Source organism: Taudactylus pleione, unplaced genomic scaffold, assembly GCF_031769625.1.
Source record: "Taudactylus pleione unplaced genomic scaffold, aTauple2 ptg000070l, whole genome shotgun sequence".
Classification (NCBI taxonomy): Eukaryota; Metazoa; Chordata; class Amphibia; order Anura; family Myobatrachidae; genus Taudactylus; species Taudactylus pleione.
In genome coordinates this window covers 17990124-18011165 of record NW_028284472.1, presented here as the reverse complement: position 1 = coordinate 18011165, position 21042 = coordinate 17990124, and the positions used below count along the sequence as shown (strand labels likewise).

The 21042-nt window shown below is 42.4% G+C and overlaps 3 protein-coding genes across 4 annotated transcripts in view; 1 reads left to right on the top strand and 2 right to left on the bottom strand.

Moving 5' to 3' along the window:
• EVA1A (eva-1 homolog A, regulator of programmed cell death) overlaps positions 1-21042 on the top strand; it is a 477272-nt gene that overhangs the window by 91249 nt on the left and 364981 nt on the right. The window lies entirely within an intron of this gene.
• Positions 6230-7595, bottom strand: LOC148534194 (serine/threonine-protein kinase SBK1-like). The gene is made up of 3 exons (XM_088467190.1): positions 7481-7595; positions 7162-7364; positions 6230-6775 (listed from the first exon to the last, which is right to left on the bottom strand). Exons 1-3 carry the CDS (start codon positions 7593-7595, stop codon positions 6230-6232), a joined length of 864 nt encoding a protein of 287 aa, XP_088323316.1.
• LOC148534193 (serine/threonine-protein kinase SBK1-like) lies at positions 16079-17409 on the bottom strand. Its single transcript, XM_088467189.1, has 3 exons — positions 17295-17409; positions 16993-17195; positions 16079-16624 (listed from the first exon to the last, which is right to left on the bottom strand). Exons 1-3 carry the CDS (start codon positions 17407-17409, stop codon positions 16079-16081), a joined length of 864 nt encoding a protein of 287 aa, XP_088323315.1.

Below are 21042 nucleotides of genomic sequence, written 5' to 3'. Positions count from 1 at the left end.
GGACACCAATTGCTTGAGCACAGATGGTTCAATTAAAATGGCTGAGGTACGAATTGAGTCACCTGTGCAAAAGCACGGATATTCCTAAAACATGGACTATTAGGCTAGGGAACACACTTGTCGATATATCGCTCATTCTATCGACGAGCGATTTATCGGTAGTGCATCGGCAGGCGTGTACACCCGATATGTCTGTGAACAACGTCGTTCACACACATATCAGATCGTTCCTGCAGCACAGTCAATGCCGATATATCTGTACATCTGCATGTTGACCACCCGTACACGCCCAAAGGGACCGCTGACACTGAAATCTCAACTGGGAGGGCAAACTTAAATATCTGCCCAGTTGTGATGTCAGCCCAGACACATCGAGTGGCCTATTGGTAAGTGTGTATAGTTGACCAATCATCTGCTATGACGGCGGATCGGTCTACTGACCGGTCCGTTGTCCTAGTGCGTACACAAGCTTGGAATGCCTTACAGATTGAGTTTGGGGAACACTGTTATTGTGAAATCTGGTTTCCACAACTCCTAAATTCTGTTAATGTAAATGTTGATCAATCACTTTTTAGCTTTTTGGAAAACTGGTGAATTTATTTTACATCTGTAATATTTTTTTTATTGTATTGCACAGGGGCGTAACTAGGTGGTTTGGCACCCAGGAAAAGGGAATAAACAGGGCCCCCATCAGAGCCACAGGCTTAATTACCCCACGGCCCTAGTGCCCAACAAACTGGGTGGTCTAGGGAGGCATTAATGGTAGCCTACCTGTGTGGTCCTCAGCCGCATTCTTCTGCCGATTGTCTATCCTGACCAGCGGCACCGCAGCTGGAGCTCTTCTATCTTGAGCTTGGCGTCTTCTGGCCTCTTGTAGGGCCGCCGGAGCTCTTCACGCGTCGTCTGCATCCTCCGCTGAACTAACTTTTCTGCCCAGTGGCATCTGACATCAGACGCCACGGACGGAGCCAGCCATGATGCGGCTCGCTGCGGACGCTTTGTTTGCTGCCAGTCCACAAGCCGTAATTGGCTTGCGGACAATTACAATTCAAATGGCCACTGGGAACAGTCTAGTGAGATGTGTCCCGCCAGGGACACATCTCACCGGACTGAGGTACTTCCAGTGCTGGGATAAAAACTTGATCCCAGCGCTGGACCTTACCCAGGCCGGCAGCGCTCCCCTCTGCCGGGCCTGTCAGATGGCGCCCAGGGCAAGGTGCCCGGCGTGCATTTCTCTTTTGTGCAAATTACCGGTTCCATTTTTCTAAAGTGCAATGCAGAAAACATTACCTGTTACTATTTCTCCACTGTGCAAGTAAAGGTGCCCACACACATAGCAACATTTTACACGATCTGAGCGATTTCGACGAATCGTGACGACGAATCGGGTAAAAAAAGTACAAATCGTGGGTTTATACTCACGAGCACGATGCCGATGCGCATCCCCGCTCGTCGTACATCGCATCTTCTGATCTGCCGTGCTCTAGGGCAGATTAGCCAATCTGGGATACAATGCACTGGCTGCACAATAGATCTTTAGTCAGATTGGACATTTTTAACTCCAAATCGTGACCACGACTGCTTGGGGAGAGTTCAGGGGAAATCGTGTACATCGGCTGATTGGGAGCAAGTCGGTATGTGTGTGGGCACCTTTACTTGTGCTATTTGGAAAGATCTGCCAGCAACCTCCTGCAATGCAATTGTTTTGTGCTATTCAGAAAACCTGCTAGCATATTTTTTATAGTATAATAACCAGTACTAAGTCAAAGATGGTAATTGCGCTCTAAAACCCCCTTTGTGTTTATGGTGTGATATATGAGGTACAGAGGAATAGTCAATGACAATGGAAATGGCAAATGACAAAATGCTTTACTTGTTCGCAAACAGAGACAATAAAATGTGTAAATCAATTAAATAAATATACACAGAATAAATTAAGTAAATATACGGTAAATCATTGCTCATGCTGCGGTACATACGCTGGTCATAGAATGGATCAAAAAGCAATTGTGAGATGAGCAAGATCTCACACAATTGAAAATAAAGAATATAATATTATAGTCAGAGTTCTGGTGTATCAGGGTGTGAATACCCTGTTAGGTGTGTGAGAACACACTGTACAACATGCTGTTGCTGGTTAACAGAAATTGATGTGGGTAGGTAACCAAGTATTAGGAGCGTGATGTATTGGGAGTGAGAAAAGTCTGATACTGACTGCGGTGTCCCGCTAGTCAGTGTCTGTTCCTAGTCCGATGGTGACTGTGACCCTGCGTGCCTGGGAATGGATGTTCCCGGGGCAAGCAGTAAGGGACCGGACACTGCAGGGACAGGGGTCTCACATCTTCACAGTAAGGCACCTGGTGTGCGTGGCGACGCCCAGCCGAGCACCGCCAGCACATGTAGGGCGGACTGCGCTTGCCTGGGGAGGGGGCTTAGCAGTTGTGGCTTGTGGAACCAAAGACCACACTCCCTCTCCATATTGAGACTTACCTCCCTGAGACTCGACGGAGTCCCGCTCTTGCCCCTTGCCGGCTGATGTTGCTTGGAGTCCTCTATCCTTGTGGTGGCTAACTTCCGGGTCCTGTGGTCTGTCCGCGGCTGGCCGGATAACCAGATGGCGCGATCGCGTGTAGATGGTATAAGTCCTGCTATATCCTGGTAAAGTGCTTGGATATCGGGGGTATAGAATCAAGTGTAGCTGCTGCAACGCGTTTCGACCCTGTTGGGGTCTTCTAGGCAGAGGTGCGTGTGATTATTCTGTATGGGGAAGCTGGATAGGTCCCCGCCTCTCATATGATGGGTTCTTCCATATGTTCTTTGATTGGCGAGTACTCCTGGTGCATGCTGTCAGGTACAGAGGGTAACATCCACACAGGGGTGTGTGTATATGTATATATATATATATATATATATATATATATATATATATATATATATATAATAACCAGTACTATTCTGAAGATTTGATTAGCTATTTTTCTACACATAGTTTTAGTATCTAGTTAATAATATTTAGTGGGAATATTTAGCTAGTGCATTTAGTTCCTGTTGCCATCTAGTTAAACGGTAGATTTAGCTAGTGCTTTTAGTAGTTATGCCATTTAGTAATTTTTAAGTGTTCTGTTCCCATTTAAAGTAAACTCCCATCCAGGTGTTTCCTGTTTTGATCAATGTATTAGTGTGAGTTTTACTGCTAAACTCTCACATTTTCTAAACTCTGCAAGATAGAACAGGAATGTTTAGATAACAATTTTCTTATGGACGACCATGTAAAGTGGCACAAATCAAGTACCCTTGACATTGTGCGTCTTAAGCACAAGTAGAAATATTGTTATAAATGTTGTCTCTTAAAGAGCAGATATTTTATATACACTTTAAATATCTTTCCAGTAATTTATAGATGGTGGAATATATACATTACTAACCAGGGGCGTCTTGAGAGGAGGAGGCCTGTGTGTACAGTCTCCTTTCATCCCAGTAGAGCACTGAGGGGCTGATTCAGCATTGGACGGAATTGTAAAGCCACACACAACTTCCTTTGCAAATTTGTCCTGCTAAAATTCAAATGCTGCAGGAGGCGTCTAAAGTGAACAGACGCTTCCTGTCAGCATCTGTGATCCCAGTGCTGCAACCGAGGTCACAGCCTGGTTGCAATGTTGTGCGGCACCAGCCCGCTGAGTAAGCCTCAGTTTATGCAGGCTGGCCGGCTTGCGAGGCCAGGAAGTCCGCATCCACGTACAGACTCTGTCCGCGGCACTTCCAGAAAATGGCTGCGACACGCCTCAGTTTCCGTGAACGCAGGCCGTCCTTGCCTCCGCACCACCCCACAAAAGCAGAGGGGGCTCAGCGTGCAATCTCACAGGATCCGTTCTGCACATGCACAGTTTCCCGATAATTAGGAATCTATATTAATATGAGTAGTGCTGTGCCAGTGTCTACTGCGCATGTGCAGGTCTCCGGGAAAATGGTGCAGCAGCCATTTTACCTGTGATTTTCACCAAAATGATGGGATGATGGCTGCCAAACCATTTTTCTGGTGATTTTTACAGCGATGCTGCTGCGGGCCTTTGGAGAGGTAAATATTGAAGAAATGGGAGCAGGGTGGGGCCCCCTGGACCAAGGGGCCCGTGTGCGCCGCACATCCTGCACCTTTTATAGATATGCTACTGTTACTGATGTGCTATAAGTACATGTGATACCCCACCAAAACACTGTGTTTAAGGCTATGATGGGTATCACTAGTGTATTTAAAACCCCTATAAAAACAAAATATACTGTATGTACTAGTGCAGGTAGCATGTGGTGAGTCGGCAGCAGGTCACATGACTCGTACTGGAACCAGCTGCAGCTGAGGTAAAGCACAGTTAGTGAGTCCTAAGGGAGCTTAACAGTGGGGTCCTGCGTCTGTGACCCACCCTAATCCGGAGAGTAATAGTGACTGTCCGCACTGGTAAGGGGCAGCAGACTTATGCCCAGAGAGGGAGAGGTGGTGATACAGAGGCAGATCACAGGAACCAATGCTGGCTTTCATTCCATAATATCCGATGAGAGCAGATGGTCCGGAGGCTTATCGTAGTGGACATCTTCCCTCAAAGCTGGTGGTAAGGCAGACTCTTGTCCCTACCTCACAGTCAGTGGGTGGCAGACACACAGGCAGGTTCTGCCCAGGAGAGCGGATAGCTTATGAGGAAGGTAGTGTCATATGCAGCCTCCTCAGGACACCCAGTGCAGTCACTAGGAGGGTTCTGTAATCACAGTGCAAACACAGCCTGACACCTCCGCACTGCACTCTGACAGCTGGCATACATCACTGGTGACAGGCTACACGGTGTGCAAGTTAGCTCACACCTCAGGAAAGGAGTCAGTTATCCAGCAGATACTTTCCCTTAATAAATAGCTCCTTCTGGAAAACAAGGACTAAAACAGCCTATCAGCTAAAGTTAATTCTGAGGTGATTGAACTGCATGTGAGAGGGAGAAAACATCATATATTTATAAACCCTGCTAGTACTCCAGCAGTTATAGAGAATAAACAAACCCTTCAAATAATGCTACATCAGCTTCAAGAGAATAAATACATTTCTAGGTCTGGGGTTGCACCGTCCAAGTTACAGTATAATTCCTCCAAGTTTCCACAGGCACGATATTACTTCATAGTAGCTTATTATAGATACCTTTTCTCTAATCACACTGTTCTAAAGAAAGGACAACATTGGTTTCTTCAAATGTGCACCAACAGAAAGATGCCTGGCCAGGGTCTATGTATATAAATTAAAACTGTATTGCAATTTATGTTTTGCTGATGCTAACATAGTGATAGAATTTTGTTGGAAATTGGTATCTTGTTGAGCATGCACTGTATATTGTTACTAGCCTTTCACCTTACAGTACCAGCAAAGAAATATTTGTTTAATAAACATATCTTTTGTGCTGAGTATGTATCATTAGAAACAGTTGCTATTGATTGTAATTGATTGTAGGTATGTTAAATGAAAAGAAAGCGATTGATCTTGAATGTATCCTTTTCTTTCTGACTTCTATTGAATTTAAATAAAGAAAAATATAATCAAGGATACACCGTATCTTTCTGTATTTGAGCCATTACTATGCCTGTACGATCCTCCTTACCTCTCTGCTATACCAAGAAGAACCAAAAGAATCATCCAGATCTGGTAAGAGTGGAACTATCTCAATAAACCTTTGCAATACCTGGGGGGGGGGGGGAGACGGGGGGGGGTGTATTACATACATTGGTATTATTATGACTTCAAGCAAAGGAGGAAGAGACAACATGATAACTATAAATAGGTTGTGTTTATTTTGTCATATGATACAATGCACAGCTTGTTCTTGGTGAAAGAAATGAAGAACCAGAAACTAAAGAAAGAAATGAACATCTGATTTTGGAATTCTCCAAAACATATCTACATGGGTTTTATGTACAGTCAGTGTCTATGGGGAAGGTGAGATGCAGGACTTCCTCAGCAGCAGAGAGTCATTACTGCAATATGGTGGCAGCCATGTAAGAATCTTCCAGTGTCCTAGGAAACAATGAGAATCTGAGCCAATGGTCAGGGTGGCATATTGGCCCAACCCTACATTGACCACTCTGGAAATGTGCCCCCCCCAAGATCTCTTTTAATATCAGTCCAGAGGTTCTCACTGTGCTAGCTGTCCTCAGATACTTGTGTTATCCCACCCAACTCCTCCCCTGCAAACTCAGCTTCATCTTAGTAAAGTTGTTGAGCTTTCCAAGGATAATGAAGATAGTTTAACACGCAGAGAATGGACGGCCTGGCAGAGCAATTCCGTGAGAGGAGATTATTAAACATGTCTAAGGCTTCTCTTGTAAACCTCTGCCAGAATGCTGGTGGAGGAAGGAGGTCTGTGTGTTTCTGCCAGGAGATATAGACACGGTACCTGGTGTCCGTCTCCACAGCTCTCCTCCAGGGCATGTATCCTGTTAATGCAGTGTACAGGATAACCCCAAGGGCCCAGGTGTCTACACTGGGAGAAAGGATCAAGTACTCGTCTTGCTTCACGTTGCACAACTCTGGGGACATATAAGGGATGATGTGCGATTTCGATGACACAAGACTGCCTGCTTTCCGAGTTAAGCCGAAGTCGCCCAGTTTAATGTTATAGCAGTCTTTGTCCATGAGAAACACGTTATCTGGCTTTAAGTCCTTGTGCACCAACCCTCTACCATGCATGTAATCCAGAGCTGTGGACAGCTGCGCAGCACAGCGCTTTACTGCGTCCTCTGGAATGCCGACCTGCAAAAGGAGACAGGAAAATGCAATGAGATACACGTACAGCATTCAGAATATATAAATTTATAAAGGCATCATTATTATTATTATTATTATTAGTATTATTATTGGAAGATCTGTTAAACTAGGTCTACGACAAACTTCAGTTATTAGTCTTCATTCTTAAAAAAATATTCTTACCACTGATTGTTAGTAATATACACTATATAGTTAATAATTATATTATACTGAATATATCTTAAATTATTATGTATATGAATTATATAGTTCTCAATATATGTAGTATTGTGTCCTTAACCATTTTATTATATTGACGAGTTGGTTATAAACAATGAGGATTGAAAATACAGAAGCACATATACTGTAGAATACATATATTATACTATTACCTTTGCTTTGATCAGCTGGTGGAGGGTCCCAGCAGTCGCCAGCTCCTGGGTCAGGATGTAGTAGTCCATAGTGTTGTAGAACATTGGGTAGGTGGCTATAATACAAGGGGAACCGGAGAGAGAAATAGATATAGAAAGCTCTCTGAGGAAATCTTTCATCTTGATTCTGTCCTTCCTCATCAGCTTGATGGCCACTGGTTCACCTAAAGACACGGGCAAAGAAAACGGGTTATATCCTCCCAAACAGGACTTCAAGACACTTTATGATATAATAATCTATAGTCTATAATCTCCAGACTATAGTCATGTCCCTACATACCTGTTTTCTTGTCTTGGGCAAGCAGAACCTTCCCAAAGGCCCCCTGGCCCAACCTCTTGATGATGTGGTAGCTGTCAGACACCTCCAGGGTTTCCTGGGCACGGATTAATTGCATTTTGGAAACGGGTGGCAGCGGTCCTCTCCTGAAGATCCAAGATTTCTATAGTCAGATGTTTATCCTCTCCTGAAGATTTATATAGTCAGACGTTAGTTAAATGGAAATCAGATCTATAAAGATGGTCAATTTTAACAATTTATTGGGACAGATTCACAAAAGCACAAGTGATCCCAAATGGTGGAAATTCATTATCTGCACATTGGCATTTATTACTAAAGGAGCAGGCACACGTAACGATTTTCCATTGAAAAAGTGAACGATTTTTTGAAGTGTAATAAACGATTTTTACAGCGATGAACGAAAAATGTTCCTTCCCTTAATGAAAATTGTTATGTTGGACAGTGTAGAATGAACTACAAACGGGAGCGCGCTTGAACGATTTTCGTTCATCGATAACTCAGAAACTGAACTATTTTTTGAACGATAACGACATTGTTATAGTTAAATTGTTACAAAAATCGTTCCATGTGTACGCACCTTTAGTGGAAGCAGTGCAACATTACATATCACCCACCACTGAACAGAGACACCCGGGGGTGTATTTACTAAAGTGCGGGTTTTTAGAAGTGGAGATGTTGCCCATAGCAGCTACAACTCACTAGAAACTATCTGGTATATTTACAAAGCCTTGGATGGAGGTAAAGTGCACGGAGATAAAGTACCAGCCAATCAGCTCCTAACTGTCATGTCACAGACTGTTTGAAAAATGAGTTGGAAGCTGATCAGTTGGTACTTTACCTCCAAGGCTTAGTAAATAGACCCCATGTATGAGCGAAATAAACAAAATAGTTCCTGCACAATATTTGCCTAGTTATAATTAAATAACCTGACACCGCTAAGACCTAAAAATAAAATAAGTCGAATAATTATATTTTCTTAGGTATAAAAATTTTGATTAGTTTCAGTACTAATTACAGAGCAGCAAACTGTAAGGCACTATAATATAACTATACTATATAACAAACAAAGCACCAGTAGGATAAACCATGGGCAGAGGACTCACCTGGGCAGGAGGAGTCAGGTGGGCATTAAGCTTCCAGGTAAGGAACTTCTCCTCCTGTGGGTCACAGATCAGCTCTAGTCCAATACAGCCAGGGGAATCAGCTCCTAGAAGGTCCAATCTCTGCAGAGTCTTGTGTTGGAATCAGAGACCGCTCTTGAGGACAGTGTTCTCCTCAGTACACAGGGAGTGAGTGTGTGAGGGGCATGATGAGCTACCTCTGTCTTTTATGGAGGAGCTCAGCCTGAGGTGAAGGTTACTCCCACCCCAGGTATCATGGAAGTCCATGAAACCTCTATTAAAATGCAAATGAAGGCTTCACCTGGAAGGCACCAGTGTGTGAAGACCCTATTGTTTTTGGACAAGGTGTGAATAGACTGTGGAGCCTGACAGGTCCCAGTGGGTGACAGGGAGGGGTCCAAGTCTGTATTGTTACTACAGACTGTAAACTGTTCATGTAAATCAGTCACTCTTACATTAACTATAGAGAAGGTCCTGGCTCCCCCACCTGTCACTGTTCTGCCCAACACAGAAACCTCTCAGACTAACATCTCACCTGAGTAGTGTTATTGTGCTGTAATATACATTTCTCCTGTATGGCTCATTAGTACAGCTGTTACACATAGTGTGTGGACATTGGCATGCCTCTGCTTTAAGTATATTATAACAATAATTGTATTTGGGGAAATATCTGTTGAACTGGAATGCACACCCTATATTGTATTATTGTATATTACAGTATATTATTCCCAGTGAGACATAAAAATAGAGAAATACTTGTGTGTGATTTTATAGGTTCTAGTCAAAGGTTCTTGCAGATATGTCCTCATGCACCTAGTGTTTGTGCTCCATATGGCGTGAGATGCTCGCCGTGACTTAGATGTTCTGTCACGGGTATGGGTTCTTACTTTTACCTATATTGTGCATCTTATTCGCATTATAGCCACATACAAAGACACTGACGGTGCAGCAGGGACATTAGATTATACAAATTCATTTGCAACAAAAGTACTAAAGTGTATATAATCGCAGATTAAGCATAACGATACGTGGCAGGAAGAATGGCGCTGCCACTCTTATCGTAACTCTGTATTTTGACTTCTTTATCCAGATTAGCGATTTAGGGCCCGATTCAGAGCTGTACGCTAATACTGCTGTGTATGTCTGCGCAATGCCAAAATATGCAAATGCTGCAGTTGCAGGGAGATGTATTGAGACGCCCAGTTACGGCTTGGAAAATCCATGCATCTGCGTAAAATGACGCAGACTGCGCACAAAGACGTAGCATCGGCCGCTGATCATTAGATTGTCGCAGTCCTGAGAATGGCCGCGGGAACTGAGAATCCGTATTTCTTCCTATGCAGGATGGGACACGCCCCAAAATGGTTGCGACACGCCTGCGTTCTTTGCCGCCAATCCCCGTTACCTCCCCCAAGCGCTTCCTGATGGTCAGTGACACTGCGAATAAAAAGTTGCAGCGAGTGGCTACGCTATTTAACGCTACTGTGTCTTTAGCCGCAACCATCGCACGCGTTTGCACCAGCCCCATGCCACGTGCGCACTCTCAGTCAGAGTATGGCCTCCAATGTAGACTTGATTAAGCATCTGTGTTTGCAACCCGTTATGCAGCAAGCCCGTGAGGCTCCCATACTGCGCCCATAAGACAGGGCATTTCCGTCTGTCTGAATAGCCACTTGCCAGTCACCACACAGGAACGTCTAACACATTTCTAAGCCTGTGCGCCTCAGTCACTGCCATGACCCTGTGCGTACATACAGTGTAACGCATGCGCCATACAGGGTTTTAGGGATTTTCGGCATTGCCTGCATCTCAGAATCAGGGCCGATGTGTACTCGCAGCATTTTATTGTTGGGCCGTATTCAATTGAAAGCAAAAAGTCAGTTCACAGACTTTTCGCTGTCATTGCAGGTTTCAGAGGCGAAAAAGTATCGCGCTCGTGCCCGCGTATACCCGTATTCAATTTTGAAATCGGCGAAAACGGGATCCGTCGAATTCGAAATCTGCAAAAAGTTTTCTCATTTTTTTGGGGAAATCATCCTGACACCCCCCAAAAGATGCTCTGACATGGGGGTTAACTTTGGGTACCCCTGAATAGCCCTGGTAAAGGTATGTGGTGGTCTTTAAACTGTCTCAATAGCTGCAGTTTTGCATTTTTAAGAAGGTGGTGAAGAATAGAATTTAAGTTTTTTTTTCTGCAAAATAAGTAGTTCCATTAAATTTGGGGTACATGAAAATGGGTACTAGTATATAGTAAAGTTGCTAATGTGAAGTTTTATAAAACTTGAAAAATCCACCTGCCGCAACTACCTGCATTCAAAAAACACATGGGGCATACTTGGGGACCCCCCCAGAGTCTATTTCGCTAGTTAAGAAGTTTGTCCCCCAACTTTGGATTTTTTCGCCCCCAAAATGAAAGTACTTTTTTTTTGGGTGTCCTAGGGTACTTTAAAAAAAATGTTGACACAGAATATCTTTAGGGGCCTGTCCAAGGGCTGCAGCGTGGTTTTTGGAAGTCTACACCCCAAAAACCCCAATTCTGCACTTTTTTTTGCCACCTATTTATAGGTGATACTTTTTCGCCGGGTCTGATGCAGAGACTCTTCGTACTGGCGAAAAGTCGGAGAAAGTGAATACGGAGATAAGTGGAATCGACGAAAATGACGTCATCGGCGAAAAAGTGTTGCAGAGAACTGCTTTTCGCTCCAAATTGAATATGGCCCTCTGGGGTAAATGTAATAGGCTGCGATTTGACGTTTATATGACTGCTACTTTAAAACATCAGGCAGACTTGTACGGAACTTGCCAATGTCCGCAGGCTATTACATATACCCCTACTTATTTTATGTTTAAAACAAATGCTGCTTAGATACAGTGGTATTACATTTACTCCTCATTAGGAGTAACGCTTGTCTGAAGTTGTACGTTCCCAACATCTACAGTTTTCCAGTTAGTCAGAGCAAAGAGATTGAAAACCTTATTCCAGATATTGAAAGTTTGAACGTTTAACCCTTTCACACATGTCGTTTCTTAACTTCACATCTATTTACCGCAAAAAAATTAACTGAAGTGAATTGTGCATGAATTTTTTTCTTTATTTGTTTTGGTGATACAAAAAAAAAGGTAAAAGAAAATAGACTATGGCGCTGATTCAGAGATGTGCTCAGTTGGCTTAGGGGTGTTCGACCAGTGCGGTCGCACAGGGGCGCCACCCATAGGGGGCGCACCTCTCCCCAACATCCAATACTGTCCCGCTGTTCCACCCGTGGGCCGAATTGGCCCGCGGTGGTCAAATTGGAAGGTTGGGGACCCCCCCACCGCCGCAGCGGTGCCGGACCCCCGGAGTGTGAATGGATGCAGCGCGCGCGGCATCCATTCACTGACGGGAGAGGGTTGGGGGAAGCCCAGCCAGTGACGAAGGGCTGGGCTTTACCCCCAGCCTGACGTTATTTGGAGGCATGCCATGCGGGCATGCCTCCTAATAATGTCACTTAGGATCATGGGGCCATGCCCCACACATGCCATGGGGCCACGCCCCCAATTTCGGTCGCGATTACAGGGTGCATCATAACGGGCTGGCACAGGGTGCTCAGACCCCTGGAGCCGACCCTGCTGCCGGGGCCAGCAGTGAGGCAGCGTCAAAGGACGCTGTCACTGACATTGACACACTCAGAAAACAGGAATGACACTCCCCCCATTTTCCGTTCCATGGTTGTCACCGTCCCTTCCCTAGAAAGCACTGCAGCGTAGGGGGCACTGCCACCGTTGTCGCAGGCACCTCCACACATGCGCAGTTCTTGTCCTGCGCACGTGCAGATTGCCAAACATCGGCGAGGTGTGTAATCGATAGGGTTTGTGTTCACCTTAGAATCAGGTCCTATGCTGGTGCAGGTTGAGTCTATCATATACAAAATGCTTGGGACCAGAAGTATTTTGGATATCATATTTTTCCATAGCTTGGAATATTTGCATACCATAATGAGATATCTTGGGGATGGGACACAAGTCTAAACACAGAATGCATTTATGTATTATATACACAGTGTATACACAGCCTGGAGATCATTTATACAATACTTTTTATTAATTGTGTGCATCAAACAAAGTTTGTGCTACATACATAAAATACATTTTATGATTTATTCACACCTTATATACACAGCCTGAAGATTATTTTATACATTATTTTTCAAATCATTTTGTGCATTAAACAAAGTTTGTGTACAGTGGACTTGTCTGTATTTGATTCAATCTATTGCATTTACTCTTAGACTTTGATATTATATTTTATAAGTCAACCACCAACATACTACAGTGAGCCGACTGTACAAGGACAATATTTGAAGAATGACACGTCAATCATAAACACAATTTTAAAAATACATATATAGCTGATTAAAAGAGATCCAAATGTGGCAGAACAATCAATCAGAACACCATCATTCAGATTTCTTAATAGTTAAAATTTTTTATAATACATGTAAAACATCACACATACATACAGTACCAGTCAAAAGTTTGGACACACCTTCTCATTCAATGCTTTTTGTTTATTTTAATTATTTTCACATAGTAGATTAATACTGAAGACATCAAAACTATGAAAGGACACATATGGAATTATGGTGTAAACAAAAAAGTTTTAAACAAATCAAAATATGTTTTATATTTTAGATTCCTCAAAGTAGAATAGAATTTAAAACAAACGGCTCTCCAAATATCAGTACAAAAAAAACAACAACACCTAAGTGTTTATTGAGATATCAGTCAAAAAGGTTACAGCAACGTTTCGGGCGACCAACTGCCCTTTCTCAAGTATGTATACATGTGTGTGAGTATATGTGTGTGTGTATATAATATATACTGTATGTGTGTGTGTGTATATATATATATATATATATATATATATGTATGTATGTATGCTATATGTATGTATGTATGCTATATGTATGTATACTCTATATATATATATATATATATATATATATGTATGTATGTATGCTATATGTATGTATGTATGCTATATGTATGTATACTCTATATATATATATATATATATATATATATATATATATACAGGTTGAGTCTCCCATATCCAAAATGCTTGGGACCAGGGGTATTTTGGATATCGGAATATTCCGTATTTTGGAATAATTGCATATTATAATGAAATGTCTTGGAAATGGGACCCAAATATACACACAGAATGCATTTATGTGTTATATACACCTTATACACACAGCCTGCAGGTCATTTTAGACAATATTTTTTATAATTTTGTGCATCAAAAAAAGTTTGAGTACATACATGAAATTCATTTATGTTTCATATACACCTTATACACACAGCCTGGAGGTTATTTTATACAATCTTTTTAATAATTTGTGCCTTAGACAAAGTTTATGTACATTAAACCATCAAAAATCAAAGGTTTCATTATCTCAGTCATGCTGAAAATATTCCGTATTTCGGAATATTTGGATATGGGAGACTCAACCTGTATAATAAAATTCCTAATGATTTAGACGTAATAGGTGTCTTGAGGGATTTTTGAAGTATGATTTTTCTTCACGTAAATTCCCAAAACTCATGTATTGATTTGTTCGTTCATTTCTAAAATATTTTACTGGGAAGTAATGCCTAGAGATTCAAGGTTAACTTTACTTTTAAATATATACTGAACTGAATATATGATTTAATGAAGCTTATTTTTGTTTATCGTTTTATTTATTTGTTTTAGAGAATTGAATATCTTTTAAGTTTGGAGTAAAGAAACAAAAAAGCAAGACAAAAATAAATTGATATAGTTTCTCCTTTGTTAACCTGGGGATCCTATGTACCTGCTTTTCACATATTCAGAAGAGGTTTCACCCCTTAAACACAGAACAAGGGTCTTTAATAAGAGTAAGCAAAGTCTCATGGACAAGTTAAAGGCGGCGTCTCTTGTACTTAAATCTGTGCATATTAATGAAGCAAACACCTAATCATCTATAAACAGAATATGACAATACAAGAAATGGATAGACATGGAGATGGAGGCTACTTAATAAATGACAGGGCGTCAATTTATCAAATGTTTTATTGCATCCACAGTTAAAAATCCAAAGTACACACACAGCCAAGACAATATAATTAGTTAGAGAGAGGCTGGTTCACAATTATAATGTTATAATAATATAATGTCATTATATTAACTGTGAATTCCATGTGCAGTGTTTTAGTTTAATATAGTGTTTTTATAATACACATTATAAATAACTTTGGCTTGATTTGGCTTAAAATTTGAGTAAAAAATTGTCTTTAAAAAGTACGGTCCCGATTCAGAGATGGACGCAAAGGCGATTATGGACTCAGATCGAGCTATTGTTTGCCATTGCGCATAAGCCGCAGTGCACTTGCGCATCGATTGCATTGTGATTACGGATGCACAGAGAGAAGTGAGTGACAGGTTGTTAGCGTTTGGGGGAGGTAATGGGGATGACCATTTAAACAGTGTTACAGATCCTCGCCAGCGTTACAGATCCTGGTCACGGCACTTCCAGAAAATGGGGGCAACATGCAACCGCTTCAGTGAACGCAGGCCGTCCTTGCCCCCACACCACCCCACAAAAGCAGCGGGGGGCCAGCGTGCCATCTCTATGGACCCGTTCTGCACATGCGCAGTTTCCCAATAATCAGGAATCTGCATTAATATGAGTAGTGCTGTGCCAGAGTCTACTGCGCATGTGCAGGTCCCCTGGAAAATAGTGCAGCAGCCATTTTCCCAGTGATTTTCCTACTGCGTATGCGCAAAATGCCGGGTTGATGGCTGCCGCACCATTTTCCTGGTGATTTGTACAGCGATGCTGCTGCGGGCCTTTGGAGAGGTAAATATTGAAGAAAAGGGTGCAGGGTGGGGCCCCCTGGACTCGTATGCACCGCACTCCCTGCACCCATTATAGATATAGCACATCAGTAAACATAGCATAAGTACATTAGTATTATAACTTCAAGCAAAGGAGGAAGAGACAAAATGATAACTATAAATAGGTTGTGTTTATTTTATCATATGATACAAAGCAAAACTTGTTCTTGGTGTAAAAAAAATTAAGAACCAGAAACTAGGAAAAAAAAAAAAAAAAGAGCAACATCTGATTTTGGTATTTTCTAAAACATCTCTTCATGGGTTTTATGTACAGTCAGTGTCTATGGGGAAGGTGAGATGCAGGACTTCCTCAGCAGCAGAGAGTCATTACTACAATATGGTGACAGCCATGTAAGAATCTTCCAGTGTCCTAGGAAACAATGAGAATCTGAGCCAATGGTGAGGGTGGCATCTTGGCCCAACCCAACTTTTACCACTCTGGAAATCTGGCCCCCCAAGATCTCTTTTAATATCAGTCCAGAGGTTCTCATTGTGCTAGCTGTCCTCAGATACTTGTGTTATCCCACCCAACTCCTCCCCTGCAAACTAAGCCTCATCTTAGTAAAGTTGTTGAGCTTTCCAAGGATAATGAAGATAGTTTAACACGCAGAGAATGGACGGCCTGGCAGAGCAATTCCGTGAGAGGAGATTATTAAACATGTCTAAGGCTTCTCTTGTAAACCTCTGCCAGAATGCTGGTGGAGGAAGGAGGTCTGTGTGTTTCTGCCAGGAGATATAGACACGGTACCTGGTGTCCGTCTCCACAGCTCTCCTCCAGGGCATGTATCCTGTTAATGCAGTGTACAGGATAACCCCAAGGGCCCAGGTGTCTACACTGTGAGAAAGGATCAAGTACTCGTCTTGCTTCACGTTGCACAACTCTGGGGACATGTAAGGGATGATGTGTGACTTCGATGACACGAAACTGCCTGCTTTCCGAGTTAAGCCAAAGTCGCCCAGTTTAATGTTATAGCAGTCTTTGTCCATGAGAAACACGTTGTCTGGCTTTAAGTCCTTGTGCACTAATCCTCTACCATGCATGTAATCCAGAGCTGTGGACAGCTGCGCAGCACAGCGCTTTACTGCGTCCTCGGGAATGCCGACCTGCAAAAGGAGACAGGAAAATGCAATGAGATACACGTACAGCATTCAATATATATAAAGGCATCATTAATTATTATTATTGACAGATAATCTGTTTAAATAGGTCTTCAGTTATTAGTATTCATTCTTAAAAAAATATTCTTGACCACTGATTGTTAGTAATATACACTATACAGTTAATAATTATATTATACTGAATATATCTTAAATTATTATGCATATGAAATATATAGTTCTCATTATATGTATTATTGTGTCCTTATCCATTTTATTATCTTCACGAGTTATAAACAGAGGTTTGAAAATACAGAAGCACATATATATTATATATATAATATATATATATATATATATATATATATATTTACCTTTGCTTTGATCAGCTGATGGAGGGTCCCAGAAGTCGCCAGCTCCTGGGCCAGGATGTAGTAGTCCATAGTGTTGTAGAACATTGGGTAGGTGGCTATAATACCAGGGGAACCGGAGAGAGAAATAGATATAGAGAGCTCTCTGAGGAAATCTTTCATCTTGATTCTGTCCTTCCTCATCAGCTTGATGGCCACTGGTTCACCTAAAGACAAGGGCAAAGAAAATGTGTTATATCCTCCCAGACAGGACTTCAAGATGCTTTAGTCTATAATCTCCAGACTATAGTCATGTCCCTACATACCTGTTTTCTTGTCTTGGGCAAGCAGAACCTTCCCAAAGGCCCCCTGGCCCAACCTCTTGATGATGTGGTAGCTGTCAGAGACCTCCAGGGTTTCATGGGCATGGATTATTTGCATTTTGGAAATGGGGTGGCAGCGGTCCTCTCCTAAAGATCCAAGATTTCTATATTCAGATGTTTGTCTTCTCCTGAAGATCCAAGATTTATATAGTGAGATGTTAGTTAAATGGAAATCAGATTTATAAAGATGGTCAATTTTAACAATTTATTGAGACAGATTCACAAAAGCACAAGGGATCCCACATGGTGGAAATTAATTATCTGCATATTGGCATTTATTACTTAGTGGGAGCAGAATCACCCACCACTGAACAGAGACACCCGGGGGGTGTATGTACTAAAGTGCAGGTTTTTAGAAGTGGAGATGTTGCCCATAGCAGCCACATCTCACTTGAAACTACACGGTCTATTTACAAAGCCTTGGATGGAGATAAAGTGAATGGAGATAAAGTACCAGCCAATCAGCTCCTATCTTTCACGTCACAGGCTGTTTGAAAAATGAGTTAGGAGCTGATCGGTTTGTATTTTATCTCCGTCCACGGCTTAGTAAATAGACCCCATATATGAGCAAAATAACAAAACAGTTCCTACACAATATTTGCCTAGTTATACAGTAAATAACCTGACACCGTTAAGACCTAAAAATCAAATGAGTTGAACAATTATATTTTCTTGGGTATAAACATTTTGATTAGTTACAGTACTAACTAATTACATAGCAGCAAACTGTAAGGCACCACACTATAACTACTATACTATATAACAAACAAAGCACCAGTAGGATAAATAATGGGCAGAGGACTCACCTGGGCAGGAGGAGTCAGGTGGGCATTAAGCTTCCAGGTAAGGAACTTCTCCTCCTGTGGGTCACAGATCAGCTCTAGTCCAAAACAGCCAGGGGAATCAGCTCCTAGAAGGTCCAATCTCTGCAGAGTCTTGTGTTGGAATCAGAGACAGCTCTTGAGGACAGTGTTCTCCTCAGTACACAGGGAGTGAGTGTGTGAGGGGCATGATGAGCTACCTCTGTCTTTTATGGAGGAGCTCAGCCTGAGGTGAAGGTTACTCCCACCCCAGGTATCATGGAAGCCCATGAAACCTCTATTAAAATGCAAATGAAGGCTTCACCTGGAAGTCACCAGTTTGTGAAGACCCTATTGTTTTTGGACAAGGTGTGAATAGACTGTGTAGCCTGGCAGGTCCCAGTGGGTGAAAAGGAGGGGTCAAGTCTTTATTGTTACTACAGACTGTAAACTCTTCATGTAAATAAATCACTATTACATTAACTATAGACAAGGTCCTGACTTCCCCACCTGTCACTGTTCTGCCCAACACAGAAACCTCTCAGACTAACATCTCACCTGAGTAGTGTTATTGTGCTGTAATATACATTTCTCCTGTATGGCTCATTAGTACAGCTGTTATACATAGTGTGTGGACATTGGCATGCCTCTGCTTTAAGTATATTATAACAATAATTGTATTTGGGGAAATATCTGTTGAACTGGAATGCACACCCTATATTGTATTATTGTATATTACAGTATATTATTCCCAGTGAGACATAAAGAATAGAGAAATACTTGTGTGTGATTTTATAGGTTCTAGTGAAAGGTTCTTGCAGATATGTTCCTCATGCCCCTAGTGTTTGTGCTCCATATGGTGTGAGATGCTCGCCGTGACTTAGATGTTCTGCCACGGGTATGGGTTCTTACTTTTACCTATATTGCGCATCTTATTCGCATTATAGCCACATACAAAGACACTGACGGTGTAGCAGGGACACTAGATTAGTACTTTTGTTGCAAAGAAATTTGTATAAAGTGTATATAATCACATTTTAAGCATAATGATACATAGCAGGAAGAATGACCACCGCTCTTATCGGAACACTATATTTTGGACTTAGGGCCCAATTCGGAGCTGTACGCTATTGCCGCCGCTGCTGTGTATGTCTGCGCAGCTGAGATGCGAGAATATGCAAATGCTGCAGTCGCCGGGAGATGTATTGAGACGCCCACCTGCGGCTTTGAAAATCCATGCATCTGCGGAAAATGACGCAGTCTACGTACAAAGACGTAGCATCGGCCGCTGATCATTAGATTGTCACAGTCCTGAGACTCCGTATTTCTTCAGAAGCAGGATGGGACATGCCCCCAAAATGGTTGTGACACGCCTGTATTCTTTGCCGGCAATGCTCTTTATCTCCCCCAAGCGCTTCCTGATGGTCGGTGACACTGCGAATTTAAAATTGCTGCGAGTGTCTACGCTATTAAATGCATGCGCCGTGCGACACAGACGCATACGCAGATTATTGCTCATCTGCACAAACGTTGACGGAGAGTGACTCTAAATCAGGCCTTTAATCGCACACAGAAGTACTGCCAGCCCCAGTAGTCAGTATACCCTTGTATTGTAGTTTTGCCTCATTAGTTATGTGAATAAGGGGTCTAGTTACTAAGCAGTGTTAGGGGAAGTGATAAGGTGCCAGCCAATCAGCTCCCAACTGCCATCTCACAGGCTGTGTTTGAAAAATGACAGTTGAGAGCTGATTGGCTGGCACCTTATCACTTGTCACTTCTCCTAACACTGTTTAGTAAATAGACCCCTAAGACACATATGTAAAGAAAAAGATGCTTGGAGTCACATTGTCAGAGACTTGAGATGCCCACTCTATGCATCTTTAGCCACAACCATCGGTCGCTCTATCGAAACATATACCAGCCCCATGCCACGTGCACATTCTCCGTTCGAATGCGACCTCCAATGTAGATGATTAAGCATCTAAGTTTGCAACCCGTTATGCAGCAAGCCCGCGAGGCTCCCATACCGCACCCGTTAGACATGGCAATTCCACCTGTCTGAATAGCCACCTGCCAGTCACCGCACAGGAACGTCTAATACATGTCTAAGCCCGTGCGTGTCAGTTGCTGCCGTGACCCTATGCGTACATACAGTGTAACGCATGCGTCTCAGAATCAGAGCCGGTGTGTGCTCGCAGCATTTTATTGAAGACTATGGGATAAATGTAATAGGCTGCTATTGCCCTTTATATGACTGCTACTTTAAAACATCAGGCAGTCTCGTACGGGACTCGCCAATGTACGCAGGCTATTTATTTACATATACCCCTATTTATTTCATGTTTAAAACAAATGCTGGTTAGATACAGGGTTTTACATTTACTCCTCATTCGGAGGAACGCCCCCATTTTCTGTTCCGCTGGCTGTCGCCACCTCTTCCCTAAAAGCACTGCAGCTTAGGGAGCACTGCGACCGTCATCGCAGACACAGATCCACACATGCGCAGTTCTTGTCCTGCGCACGTGCAGATCGCCAAACATCGGAGAGGTGTGTAAACCATAGTGTTTGTGTTCACCTTAGAATCGGGTCCTATGCTGGTGCAGGTTGAGTCTCTCATTTCCAAAATGCTTGGGACCAGAAGTATTTTGGATATCAGATTTTTCCATAGCTTGGAATATTTGCATACCATAATGAGATATCTTGGGGATGGGACACAAGTCTAAACACAGAATGCATTTATGTATTATATACACAGTGTATACACAGCCTGGAGATCATTTATAAAATATTTTTTATTAATTTTGTGCATCAAACAAAGTTTGTGTTACATACACAAAATACATTTATGTTTTATATACACCTTAACACACAGTCTGAAGATTATTTTATAC